Consider the following 14080-nt stretch of genomic DNA (forward strand, 5'->3'; position numbering starts at 1 on the left):
ACGTTTAGGCTTACTGCTCAGTACATTGAAACCTTGGGCAATGCGTTGTATTATGAATGCTTTATATAATTGAAGTCGTGGCTCATTTGATCCTTAGATTTAATTGACCATGGTAAGCTGTTGCTGCAATCAACGTTTTATGTAATATCTTCCAAGTTGTTCATAATGTCTGGTAATAATATTGTTTGCGTCTTAAAAGTGAGTTGCTGTGTCTGTTTTTTCAGTTCTCCTGCAGCACGGAGCTGATCCCAACATTCGGAATACTGATGGTAAAACCGCTCAAGACTTGGCAGATCCTTCTGCAAAAGCTGTGCTAACAGGTAAGAGAAGTTTAGCTTTGCTAGTCTCCCTTTGCATATTTTTTTGTTTCTTAACAATTCCCCACTAATTCCCCACTGCAGTCTCACTGAATGAGAGATTTTGGTATTCTAACATATTGAGATCAAACTTTATACTTTTTTCTTTGTGTTTATATATAGTGTGTGTGCATATATGTAATGTGTGTATATATGTATAAATATATATTATCAGTAATAAGCATAGTTTCTTGCAATTGCTGCTTGTTGTTAAATTATTAGTTATTTGTGTATGTTTTCCTGAAGCAATGTTCATAATTGCCTTAAAATTTTAGAAATGATTTTGTAATTGATGTAAAAAATCTTGTCTACAAGAGAGAAACTGAGATGGGTCACACTTCCTTTCTCTACATTTCTAATAGAGAATGGAATATTTTTACTTAGAATCAGGTTTACTATCATCATATGTTGTGAAATTCGTTTTATGTTGTCAGAAATCTGATGGCAGAGGAGAAGAAGCTGTTCTTAAAATGTTGAGTGTGAATATTCAGGCTTCTGTACTTCCTGATTGTAATAATACAAAGAAGGCATGTTTCAGATGCTGAGAGTCTTTAATGATGGCTCTGGATTCGTATCTTTTTTACTGCTTCACTGCTTTTGGTATGGAATTGCCATTACACCAAAAGTTCCTGAATCAGAATCAGGTTTATTATCACTGACATACTATATGTCATGATATTTGTTGTTCTGTGGCAACAGTACAGTGCAAGGCAAAAAAAAACTATTTGCAATAAAAATGTTCAAAAGATAAATAGTTAGATTTCATGAATTCATGGACCATTTGAAATTTGATGGCAGAGGGAAAAAGCAATTCTTAAAACATTGAGGATGCATCGTCAGGCTCCTGTACCTGCACCCTGATAGTAGTAATGAGAAGAGGGCATGTCCTCAATGGTGAGGATCCTTAGTGATGAATGCTGCTTTCTTGAGGCACTGTTTTTGGAAAATGATCTTAGTGGTGCGGAAGCTTGTGCCCATGGTGGAGATGGTTGACTGCCTGTGCAGTTTCTTATGATCCTGTGCATTGGATTCTCCGTACCAGGTGGTGATACAGCCATTCAGAATGCTCTCCACAAGTCATTTGTAGAAATTTGTAGAAATTTGCTAGAGTCTTTGTAACATACAAATCTGCACAAACCTGTCATTAAGTATAGTTGATAGTACGCCTTTTTCATGATTGCATCATTGTTCGGCCTAGATTACGTTCTCTTGAGATGTTGATGCACAGGAACTCAATAAAGTTCAAAGTATGTTTATTATCATTGTACATATGTGGTTATGTACCACTCTGAGATTAATTGTCTTGTGGGCATACTCAATAAATCCATAGAATAATAACCATAACAGAATCAGTGAAAGACCGCACCAACTTCAATATTCAACCGGTATGCAAAAGACAACAAACTCTGCAAATACAAAAAGAGAGAAATAATAATAGTATATAAATAAGCAATAAATATCAAGAGCATGAGATGAAGAGTCCTTGAAAGTGAATCCATAGGTTGTAGAAATATTTCAGTGATGGGCAAGCTGCTTACTACTGACTCAGTGAGGATTGGTTCCTCTTTCTGAAATCCACACTAAGTTCCTTTCATTTGCTGACATCGAGTGCCACTCAACCAGCCAATCTGTCTCACTCATGTGTGCCTCCTTATTGCCATCTGAGATTCTACAAACAACATTGGCAAATTTATAGATGGCATTTGAACTGTGTCTAACCCCACAGTTAGGCATTCAAGGCAAGTGGTCCTGGATTTCAAGGCAAGTGGTCCTGGGTTTGAATCTGGCTGGCTGTTTGCACGCTTTCCATCTGTGCTGGGTTGAGTGTCAGGCCAGCAACTCGGCCTCGTAAAAAAAAAACAAGCAGAAATACGAAAGAAATACAAGGTGCCGCCCAGTGTGCCACAAGACGTGGGAAGGAACAACTTAACCACAGTCGTGGGTGTGAAAAAGTAGAGCAGTGGACGAAGAACACGTCCTTGAGGTGTGCCTGTGTTTATTGTCAGCAAGGAAGGGATACTATTACTGATCCATACCGTCTGTGGTCTTTCAATGAGAAGTCAAGGATCAAGTTGCAGAGGGAGGCACTGAGGCTCAGAATTTCACGCTTGTTAATTAGTACCTAGGGGATGATGATGTTGAATGCCGAGCTAGAATAAATAGACAGCAACTGATGTACGCAGGTATTGCTGTTGTCCAGGTTGTCCAAGGCTGAGTGGAGAGCCAGTGAGATTGCATATGCTGTAGACTTGTGGTGGTAGGCAAATTGCAGCAGGTCCAGGTCCTTGGGCAGGAGATGATTTGAGCCATGACCAACCTCTCAAAGCACTTCATCACAGTGATGTGAGTGCTATTGGGCAATGGACATTGAGACAGCTTTGTACACCATTATGATTCATGTTGTATTTTTGAATGCGTTCCTATTTCAATTCTTGAAATTAACTCAATTTTAAATTGTCGAAATATAGTTCAAACAATGTAATAATTAACACAGAGCAGAATCATGTAAATGAATGACATGTGTATGCTGATGTTGATTGAGGATAGATTTTGGCAAACAAACTAAAAGTAACTCTGGGATGTTTTTGGATGGTGATCTTCCAGATCCATTTGAGAGAAATCAGCTCTTCTGCTTCGGGTTCCTCATGCTAGCCCTGCAGCTATTCTAAGGCTTTGCGGTTATGCAGGTCTCAGCACCCTGTCGGCCTCTTAGGGGGCAGCAAGCCATACATGCCAACTCGGCCATGGGTGGCAGGCGATACCACCCTACTTATGATGGTTTATGTATCACTATATAGTGGTGATGTAACACTTCTGTAGTTTATGCATTTAATATGTGGTAATCTGATTATGTCATTTTCTGTGCCTCTCCATGTGTCTCACATAAGGTTCAGTTCTGATAAAATCAAAAATGTAGCTGAGAAAAATCTGAAGTTATTGCAGGGATGGTTTTCTTTAATAATAAACTTAACATTGTTCTGTGTCATCTAAATTCAATTTATGCAGTTTTTTTATATTTGTCATTCTCTCCCTTTGGAAGAAAACACTCATATCTCTGCTCTCAACCTCTCCCCTGTCCTAATTGTAGTAAGCGTAATTGGAATCAGTATTTAAAGGAATCATTGAAATGCATGCATTATTCACAGCATTGCTATCAGTCTGCAAGTACAGGCCATTTTTGGGGTCCTGCATCACCTGGTCCATGTGTTGACCAATTACCTGAATATTAGAGTCCCTATTATCACCACCTTATGTTTGTAGTGGTAATTTTTATCTTGACACCCCCACCATTTGGTTGCACACCTCTTCTCATGCCTAAATTTTTTATGTTAAGCACAGCAGTGAATTATTCTGTTGCATTATGTTCTATTGCATTATGAATTAACAGTTTTATTATTAAATAGATGTGTAGTCTTATTATACTGGAGCATATCTATGGCATACTTCGGAATTGAGAACAAAACCAAGTCATTTGGCTTGTGCAATAACTGGTGAATAGAAGGGTTGTTTTTTTAAAAAAAGGGACAGTTAGTGTCAGTAATCACAAAGGTTGCATTCAAGTAGGTGGTTGTCATGAACTAGGGAAGCCTGGCACTGAACTCTGATCAGAGTAACTGAAGTATATCTTCATTGATTGAACTGGATTAAACCAATCTGAAAGTCATGAGCATGAAAACATCTGCAGATGCTGGAAATCCAAAGCAACACATACAAAATGCTGGAGGAACTCAGCAGGTCAGGCAACATCTGTGGAAAAAAGTAAACAGTCGTCATTTCGGGCCGAGACTCTACTCAGCCCTGAAGAAAGGTCTTGGCTCGAAACGATGACTGTTTACTCTTCTCCATAGATGGTGCCTGATCTGCTCAGTTCCTCCAGCATTTTGTGTGTGTCATTAGTCATAGTTCTGTTTTGGGCTTTAGCATTCTTGCTTTAAACTGTGGTAGAATATAGGCTTGAAGTATAGATTTCTGATTATAGTACCAATAAGACCTTTCCTTTTAATTATACAGGTGAATATAAGAAAGATGAGCTTCTAGAAGCTGCACGGTAAGTACTAGTTAATCTTCTCATTAATTTGGTTCTATAAATTTTGGTTTACAGTGCCTTCTGAAAACATTCAGTCCTTAACCCTTTGTTCATGTAAATGATAAATTTAACTGAGAATTTTTATTTATGAATCACATGCTCCTTTTTTCACAGTAGAGCCCAAAACATGGAGAATTTTAAAGCAAGGAAAACTCTAAATTCAAAAACTGAAATGTCAGCAGTTTAAAAGTATTCATAGCACTTTGCTTGGTGCTTTGTTGAACGACCTCTCGCAGCTATTTCTGCTGGTAGTCTTTTTCAATAAATCTCTATTAGCTTTGCAAAAAGTGATGGAGCAAGATTTGCCCATTTCTCCTTGCAAAATTGCTCAAGTTGTGCTATGTTAGTTGGCGGAGGGAGCAGTGGACAGCAATCTTGAGATCTTGCTAGCAATGTTTGACTGGGCTAAGGTCAGGACTCTGACTGGGCCACTCAAGGGCATTAATTTTTTTTTTTGAAGTCTTTCCATGGTTGTTGAAGCAGTGCTTGGAGTTACTGCCCTGCTGAAAGACAAACTTCCTCCCCAGTTTCTTTCTGGCAGAGGTTAGCAAGTTTTTACCCAGGATCTTTCTGTATTTAGTAGCATTCATCTTCCCATCAATCCTGATCAGATTTCCAGTCCCTGCTGTTGAAAAGTGTCCCCATAGCATGATGTTGCCTCCACCATATTGTAGGGATGGTGTTAACTGACTGATGCACAGATTCGATTTACACAACAAGTACCGCTCAACATCAGCTCACCCAGAATGACTGTTGGCATCAGAGTAGCCCTCTTACGAGTATCAGATTTCTCTGGCGACCAAGTTTAGAGGTGCAGCCTGACCTAGACAGTGTGGTTGTGGTTTCATATTTTTTCCACTGTGCTCCAAGGTATGTTGAGTGCTTGTGAGATGGTCTTATACCCTTCCCCAGATTTATGCTTCTCTGTGATCATTTCCCTGACTTGTCTCGAATGCTCTTTTGTCTTCATTTGGATTTGTTCTGTTGAAAATCTACCATACTGTTAGAACTTGCAGAGAAGGGGGTATTTATTCTTATGAGTTCATTGAAAACAAGTGATCCTCCAATTTTCTACATCTGCAAATTGGGTGAATTGCTAAGGTAATATAGAATATTGTACCTGATGAAAGTTAGTGTAATATTTAAAGGGATGAATACTTCAGCCTCACAATTCTGGTTTTTAAATTTTAGTATATTAAAAGATTTTGAAAATTTTCTTTTAATTTGCCACGATACACAATGTTTTGTAGATTAACTCATAAAATCCAACTTCAGAATATTTTAAAATTAGAAAATGAGACAGTAAAATGTGAAAAATATTGTGGGAGCTGAAAACTTTTTCAAGACACTACATATTTCTTAAATAAACTTAACTTTAAAGACTGAGGCAATTTTGTGACTTCCAGTTTTTAAATACAAACATAAATATATAGTTTACGCAAGATGCTCGTTTTCTGAAATGGATCGCATCAGTTGGATTACTGATACTACTTTTCCTATAATTTTACAATTTTTAGTAAAAATCTGCTGAAGCCTAATTTAGTGATTTTTGACGTAACTCACTGTTTATTCTTCTTCCTGCCCTCTCTTGAAAAGGTTATTTCTCTTTTGTTATTTATTATTTCAAGTGCACATTACCTGTAAGATTTTCACCAGTGTATGGAAGTCTAATAGTAAATATTAACAGGTTTTTCATCTGGGTTGATTTGACAGCGGCCAATAGGCCATCTTAATTCATTTTCCATTTGTTGGAATGAAATAGAAATTATCCCAGTTGAATCCCAGTTGGTTTTGCTTATTTGTAAACCAGGACCCTGAGCCAAACATTGTTGAAAGAGAAGAATGATGCCAGCTCAGAAAATCAAAAAGTAGAATCCATTTGGGTGAAGCTGAGTATCAACAAATGGTAGAATACTTTGGTATGGAGCATGACACAGATCAGGAAATTAGAGGGGAATTGAATGTGGATAATATAATAATGACACACTTGTTAGGCAAACCAAAAAAGCAGCGATAATATGGATCATGAATTCATGAAATGTATAATGGAGTTTTTGACATCAGTTATGTTGAGTTTTTATGTGAGGGGGTGGTGGGATGTGGTGCTAGCCTTTTGTGATCTAGTATTGTGCAGTGAGGAATGATTGTTAAGGGGCATTTAAGGAAGAATGATCATAATGTGATATTTTAAACCACATTTGATTTAATTTAATCTGATGCAAGGATCTTAAATTTCAACAGAGCAAACAATGAATGCATGAAATGTAAGGAATCTGCATTAGAATTCTAATAGTTAGCAAACAATGTTGGCATTGAGGATTTGTGAATAATTTACAGCAAATAAATGCACCTTTAATGTACGGTAATCCAAGAGGAAAAGTAATTCAGCTGTGGCTGACCAGAAGTCTGCATTGCATTAAAGGAAGCAACTTAAAATGTTGCTGGGAAAATAACACTAGACTAAGATTAGGGAAATTTCAAAGTTTAGCAACAAAATTAGGAAATTGATGAGGAAAGGGAAAATAATGCAAGAGGAATCAAGTATAAAACGTTGTGAAGAGAAAAACAAATAGCCAAAAATTCATGTGGGTTTCTTATAGAATGGGACATGAGAAATTAAAATTGATATGAGGAAATAGCAGAGAAATAAAAGAAATATAATGCATCGATCTTCATGGAAGATGACAGTGAAAACTCATCGGAATTAGCAGAAGGTATCACATCAAGATCTAATGATCTGAAAGAAATTAGCACTTTTAAAAGCAGTATTAGAGTAATTAACAGGACTAAAAGCCATTAAATTCCAGGTCCTAAATGACATTCATCAAGGTTTTAAAAGAACTGGCTTTCAGATGTAATAGATTCTTGAGCAGTTGGAAAGTAGCAAACTTGAAAAGAAAAAAAAAAGCTACTACAGCTCAGTTAGCCAGGCATCAGTAATAGGGAAAATGTTTAAATCACATTAAGAAAGTGCTAACAGAGCATATAGGAAACCAGAATCAGGTTTATTATCACCGGCATGTGACGTGAAATTTGTTAACAATAGGATTAACAGTGCATATGGATTTATGAAAGGGAAATTGTTTGACAAATCTCAAAATGCTGTTGAGATAGTTGCAATTAGACTATGTAATTTGGAATTAGTGAATGTGCATTTAGGCTTTTCAGAAGACCTTTGATAAGACGCACACAAGGTTTTCAGGCAAATTTAGTGCTTACGGCATTGAGAATTAGTAAACAGGATAGAAATGCAGTGATTATGCTTTGGTAGGGAGACTGCGACTGGTGATCAGGGCCCCATATGTTCACTATCCATATCAAGGATTTGTATGAGCGGGCCAGGTGTAATTTATAAAGGCTAGAGATACAAAGTTAGGAAGCAGTCTGTATTGTATGGAGAATGAAGAGAGACCTTGGGCTAAATTATCAAATGGCATGATGATGCATCTAGGGATCCAGGTTTAACTGTGATCTCGAGTACTGCCTGTGTTGAATATGCACATTCTGTCTCTGACTGCCTGTATTTCCTGGTTTACTCCCACATTTCAAAGACATGCTGGTAGGTCACTTGGCCGTTTACATGGGAGAATGTTACAGAGTGAGAATGAGAATGATGGGATTGCTGGAAACTGATGGACCTAATTATCCAAAATATTCCTCCACCTGTGTCAAGATGGGTGAGCACATGGCAGATGGAATATTATTCAGAAACACAATATCAACTGTTTGGTGGAATAATAATAGAAAAATAAAGTATTTTTATATGGTAAAAAATTTAAAGGTGTTAATGTTCAGCAATACCTGAGTTTCTTATATTTTACAAAAGTTAACATGCAAGTACACCAAGAAATTTAGAATGTATACCATATGTTGTCCTTCATTACAAGAGCATTTAAGTACAACAGAACCATTGGAGTTACATTAGGTCCTGGAAAAATGTTAACAGGTTGATACTGTCCTTATAAGGTACAGTATACAGTTTTGTGAATCATCTGAAGGAACACTTGTTTTTGAAAAGTTAAGAAAATGATCTCTTATCTCCCGATTTTTCTCTCTTTTCTCAATCATGCGATGTATGTGGACTTCTGTGCCATGTCTGTACAGGATAAGTTGTTTAGATTTTAAAGTACAGTTGAGATTGGCTGTGTACCCCAGAAACACTCTGTAATAATATTGTTGCAAAAAAAAGGAGCAAACAACTAAAATCAACTTGTGGATCTAGAATAGTGAACAGTCTGGTCACTATTCCACATAGTTTATAGATATTAGTTTGTGGGAGTTTTGTCTAATTTTATGTAATATTATTTGAAATGTATATCCCTCTGAGATCAGGTTCAGAAAAACAAAGTTAATTCCATTTTTTTTAACTGTCTTTGTTGACAAGATATGTCAGTTTTCAGATCATCTTTTTAGTTGCTGAAGTTGATAAATTCTGATCGATACTTTCCTTTCCTAAATATTTTCCTTTCCTTTTCAGGAGTGGTAATGAAGAGAAGCTCATGGCTCTGCTTACTCCACTAAATGTGAACTGTCATGCCAGTGATGGAAGAAAAGTAAGAAAGCTTATCTGTCTTTCTAAATTTATTATTTAAACAGAGGATGAACAGGCACATAATAAAGAATCTTGGGATTAACTTTAAAAATGTCAGATATATTTAGTTTTGATCTTCAAATTTACAAAAGCATGTACAAGAAAATGCTGATGAAGTTTATAGTAAACAGCAATTAAGAATGTGGGGCACTTGAGTCAAAGTTTGTTATCATTAGGATTCAGGTATTGTATTCACTTGAAACATGGGCAAAATAAGTGCAGTGTGCCTGGTGAGAGCATCTTGTGGTATGTAACCCAAGTGAAAATGCTGGTACTAGTCGGTCTAATGGTGATTGTCAGAATGGTGGACACAGTGTATGAGGTCTTGAATTCAGAGGATGTCAAGGCATGTGCTGCATAATTGTTGAAATGTTTTGGCTTAAATGTTCTGATTTTGTTTCCCCTGGAGTGTAGCACTGTTAAATGTACTAAATAGCCTAGTAACAGCAGTATTTTGTATGGTAGGATTACCTCTTAATTCTTGTGCAAGATCAGTGGTCTTAAACTAGGTTTGTATTTTCAACTTGATTTTACATCTGTGTATTCATCATGAGCCACATTTAGCAAAAGCTGTTTGGAGATCCAGGAGAGGAATTATATAAGGTATGCTCTACAAAAATATTTACAATATTACCCATTTCTGGTCATAAGATCTTGGATCAAGATCAGTGCCGTATTACATCTTAGTGCTTTGAAGCATACTACTGGCTGAACATAGAAGAGATTTGCGTTGACTTGTCTTAATGGACCCTTCTAAAAATTGCATGAAAACTTTCGTGGAGCATTTATTGTGCATTAAAGTTCCACATAGGCCTGAGCAGCAGTCCTTCATTAATACTGAAGGCCATTCAAAGAGTGTTAAAGAAAGTACTTTGTCTTTTCCTTATGGTGGAACAGAAGCAAGCTGCTTTTCTCTCAATCTTGTAGCCGTCCAATGGCTGGTCTTTACTCTGGCCATCATTCTGTCTCCAGGCTGGTGGAGGATGTCGTCATGAGAGGTTTGGTATTCATTTAGTGTTTTGACATGTATGTTGCAGGTGGAATGTGTGATTAGATGAGTGCTGTTTCAGATGGTGGTTTCTATGGCAGGAAATGAGTAACATGTTTTCAGTTTAATATATCCTTGCCCTCCCTTCCTAAAGTAGTGCTGGCAATAATTATGAAATTCAAGAACCAAACTGTTTATTTGATTGAAATGTATGGACTTAGAAGGTAGAAGATAAAGTCGTCATAAGTAGAAACATTTCATGAGAATTCAGTGGCACCCTACAAGTGGCAGTGTTAAATGTATGGTGTTACTCACCTGATCATATCTAAGCAGCATTAAATGCAAGCATTTCAAAGATAATCCTGAAAGTGCTGTTATAAAAAAAATTACTTGTACAAAAATATTTCAAATGCATCTTTTAGCATGAGCTTCATCTGTTAAACACTGCATTAAACATCAGTACTTGATATTGAGGTTAATTGACTTCTCTGTGTTAATTTTGTTTCAAAATAGAGATTAACTGACTAGAGAAAGCTGACTATTCTAGGTTTCCTGGTTCTCAAACAATTGATTGATGGCTGACTGATTGTTAACTTGGTATGCCTAGTGTCTGATGTAGATATTATACATAGCTTATATTATTATTTTTACCTGCATACCATGAAAACTTAAAATTATGTTAGCTGGATTTTCAACTAAAATTGCATGAAAACTTGAAGTACCATATAAAATGTAAATTCAAGATCAAAGCGGGCAGTGTGAAAGGAACTCTTAACAGCTTTTGCATTGTTTTTCATTTTTATAGAGTACCCAGGTTTCACCTAATGAAAAATTTAGTATTTTATCTTTAGCACCTTTGTTCAGTTATGAGGTATCTACATGCATATGGTTTCAAAGAATGAGCATAATGAAACAATGAACACTTTTGATTAATGATTTTCTTGTTAAGAATGTTATACATAGTTTGCTATCACAAATGTTTTTGGGCAAAACCTAAGCTCAGACTGGTGTATAGTGATCACATTTACTAAATAAGAATTTTTTTTTTCATTTTTGACATTGCAGACTGCAGAACCTCACCCCATCAGTCTACGATGTAGAAATGGAAATATGGTACACTTCTTATGCACTATGGTTATTTACTGGTACTGCAATGTCAAATATACGGTCTGTGATTTGTTCAAAAATTTTATATCCATAATTTAGTGGATTTGGGACATACAAGCAAATGGCTGATTATATGTAAGTTTAACCAATGCAGCTTGCAGTGTTACCAGTCCATGTATTCTCTCGCTTTTATTTCTCTTTCCTAATTTCATCTATATAGTTTCTGACACATGCTTGGCCTTATTAGGCAAGTAAGTCTAATTTATGTGTAAATCAGATTACTACTTCATTTGTAATTTTATGTTGCTGATATCTTGCTGAAGTAGCATGATTTGCTGGCTTAAGTATCTGTAGCATAACATCCAGAATATTAGATTTCAAGATGCTTGTGATTATAACAAAAAAAAACTAATTATCAAAGTTTTTGTATTCTGACTGCCAGTATTTTTCATAAATTCTGGCTGCGAAGCCAGTGATTTTCTATTAATCCTTTGAATGATGTGCATAGATTGGCTGTCTTACTGTGGTTATTAGAGAAATGTTGAATGGGTTCGGACTTTATTCCCTGGCACATAGGAGGATGAGAGGAAATTTGTTAGAGGTTTATAAAATTGAGGGGTACAGATAGGGTAAATGCAAACAAGCTTTTTCCACTAGGTTAAATGAGACTAGAACTAGAGGTCATAGGTTGAGGATGAAATGTGAAATATATAAGGGTAACTTAAGGGGAAACCTCTGCACTCGGGTGGTGCGAGTGTGGAACGAGCAGCCAGCAGAAGTGGTGGATGTAGGTTTAATTGCAACATCTAAGAGAAGTTTGGATAACTACAGGTTTTCCCTGCTATCCGAAGGTAGAGCGTTCCTATGAAACTGTTCGTAAGCTGAAATGGCGTAAAGCAAAGAAGCAATTACCATTAATTTATATGGGAAAATTTTTTGAGCATTCGCAGAGTCAAAAAATAACCTACCACATCATACCAAATAGCACATAAAACCTAAAATAACACTAACATATAGTAAAAGCAGGAATGATAATGATAAATACACAGCCTATATAAAGTAGAAATAATGTAAGTACAGTGTAGTTTCACTTAACAGAATTGGGAAGTTTGAGCGAAAGTCGATTTGTTAAAAAAAAATTGGCACGTATACGCATGTCACGCATGTGCACACGTACACACATTCGCACGTCACGCATGTGCACACACCTGCCCGTGTAAGGCTTCATGGTCATAGTTGTCTTTCTCGGGGTAAACACAAGTTTAAAGCGAGCGTCTTTTTTCGTAAAAGTGAAAATCCTCTTTCGGTTAACGAAAACAGGTGCTAATGTAGGTCTTTCGTAAAAGCGAAATGTCGTATAGAGAATGTTCGGAAAGCGGGGGACACCTGTACACAGTAGCATAGTAATGCACTGCTTTACAATAGTCAGCTCTTATGATTGGGGTTCAGTTCCTGCTGCTGTGTGTAAGGCGGTTGTATGTTCTCCCCGTAACCTCTTTGGTTTTCTCACACGTCCCAAAAATGTAAATTAGGGTTAGTGAGTTGTGGGTGTGCTTTGTTGGCGCCGGAAGTATTGCGGCACTTGTGGGCTGCCCACTCAATCCTTCATTAATTTGATTTGATGCAAATAACGCACTTCATTGTATGTTTTGATGCACATGTGACAAATAAAGCTAATTGTTATCTTTATTTTGATGGAAGGGGTATGGTTCACGTGTGTGTCAAAGTGACTAGGCAGAATAACAGTTTGGCATGGATTTGATGTGCTAAAGGACCATTTTTTGTGCAGTAATGCTCATGACTATAGTTGAGAATTTGGACAGTCTTTTTGTGAACATCAATTAGCCGCAATCAAACTGTAGAAAATGTTTAATAAATATTTGGCCTACTTTTGTAGTTTTTTACTTTAAACTAGAGCGAAGCTCACACAGCAGCTGGAATTGAGCAACATGTGGAATTGAGTACTTGGATAGCAATTCTTAGGTGAAAATAAATCAAATAAATGCAATTTATCCTCAGGCTTTGTATGCCCATGTCATAAAGAAATCCTGTGGGAGTGCATCGACTTTCTAAGGATAGCAGTTTAATGTTGAACTGTCATTAAGTTGTGTAGTCATGGAATGATGAGTATGACTGTTGGTGCTTTGACTGAAATGACCAAACATTGATAGTTTCTCCAGCTACAAAGTGAAATTGTCAAGTAAAAGCTGAAAAGAAGAGGGAGGAATAAACATAAATGGTGGCAGTAGTGCTGCAGCAAACCTGGTTCAGTCCTAACCTCAAATATTGTTGTGTTTGCACATTATCTTGACCAGATGGGTATCCATCAGATAATTCTAAAAGAAGTTAACTGGCCAAGATACAAAGGCAAGTTTATGCTCACATGAGGGAGCAAGAGAGAGGGAAATAATGGGGTGGAGTGGGAATAAGTCCGGGATTGCTGAGAACTGGCAGGACCACATGGCCTTTATTAATAAGTTATGGGGGGGGGGGTTTTGCACGTATATGTTGGATAGTGAAATATAAAGTCAATAGTCAGTGACTTTTCAGGATGGAAAAATAGGTTTACAATCAAAGTTATGCACTTCGGTCGCTAGTTTCATAACAAGTTTTGACAGGTAAAGTGAAACTTTAGAGTTGGAGTTTCAGGCAAGTGAAAAGTGATTATTGTGTATAAAAATTTCACCGATAATTAACCCAAAATAACTGCACAATACAAGAACCATTTTTGTAACAGCAGGGTGGTTGAAAATGTGTGAACTTGAATGCCTGGTCTATCAAGGAATGATATTCAGGAATATTTTGTGCAGGCACTACAGCAATAATCTTGGTGACAAACACAGGAAAATCTGCAGATGCTGGAAATCCAAAGCAACATATACAAAATGCTGGAGGAACTCAGCAGGCCAGGCAATATCTGTGGAAAAGAGATATCTCTTTCTCAAAGATGC

General features: G+C 36.8%; 1 protein-coding gene across 2 annotated transcripts in view; it reads left to right on the plus strand.

Moving 5' to 3' along the window:
* The window catches only part of LOC134357469 (poly [ADP-ribose] polymerase tankyrase-1), a 127983-nt gene that overhangs the window by 31817 nt on the left and 82086 nt on the right, over window positions 1-14080 (plus strand). Inside the window, exons 3-6 of one of the 2 annotated variants that reach the window (XM_063069080.1) lie at window positions 225-320; window positions 4368-4404; window positions 8921-8996; window positions 11088-11135. In XM_063069080.1, the coding sequence (XP_062925150.1) occupies window positions 225-320; window positions 4368-4404; window positions 8921-8996; window positions 11088-11135 (257 nt within the window). The remainder of the gene's footprint in view (window positions 1-224; window positions 321-4367; window positions 4405-8920; window positions 8997-11087; window positions 11136-14080) is intronic. The other variant, XM_063069081.1, reaches the window with a different exon arrangement.

This window comes from Mobula hypostoma, chromosome 16, assembly GCF_963921235.1.
Source record: "Mobula hypostoma chromosome 16, sMobHyp1.1, whole genome shotgun sequence".
Taxonomy (NCBI): Eukaryota; Metazoa; Chordata; class Chondrichthyes; order Myliobatiformes; family Myliobatidae; genus Mobula; species Mobula hypostoma.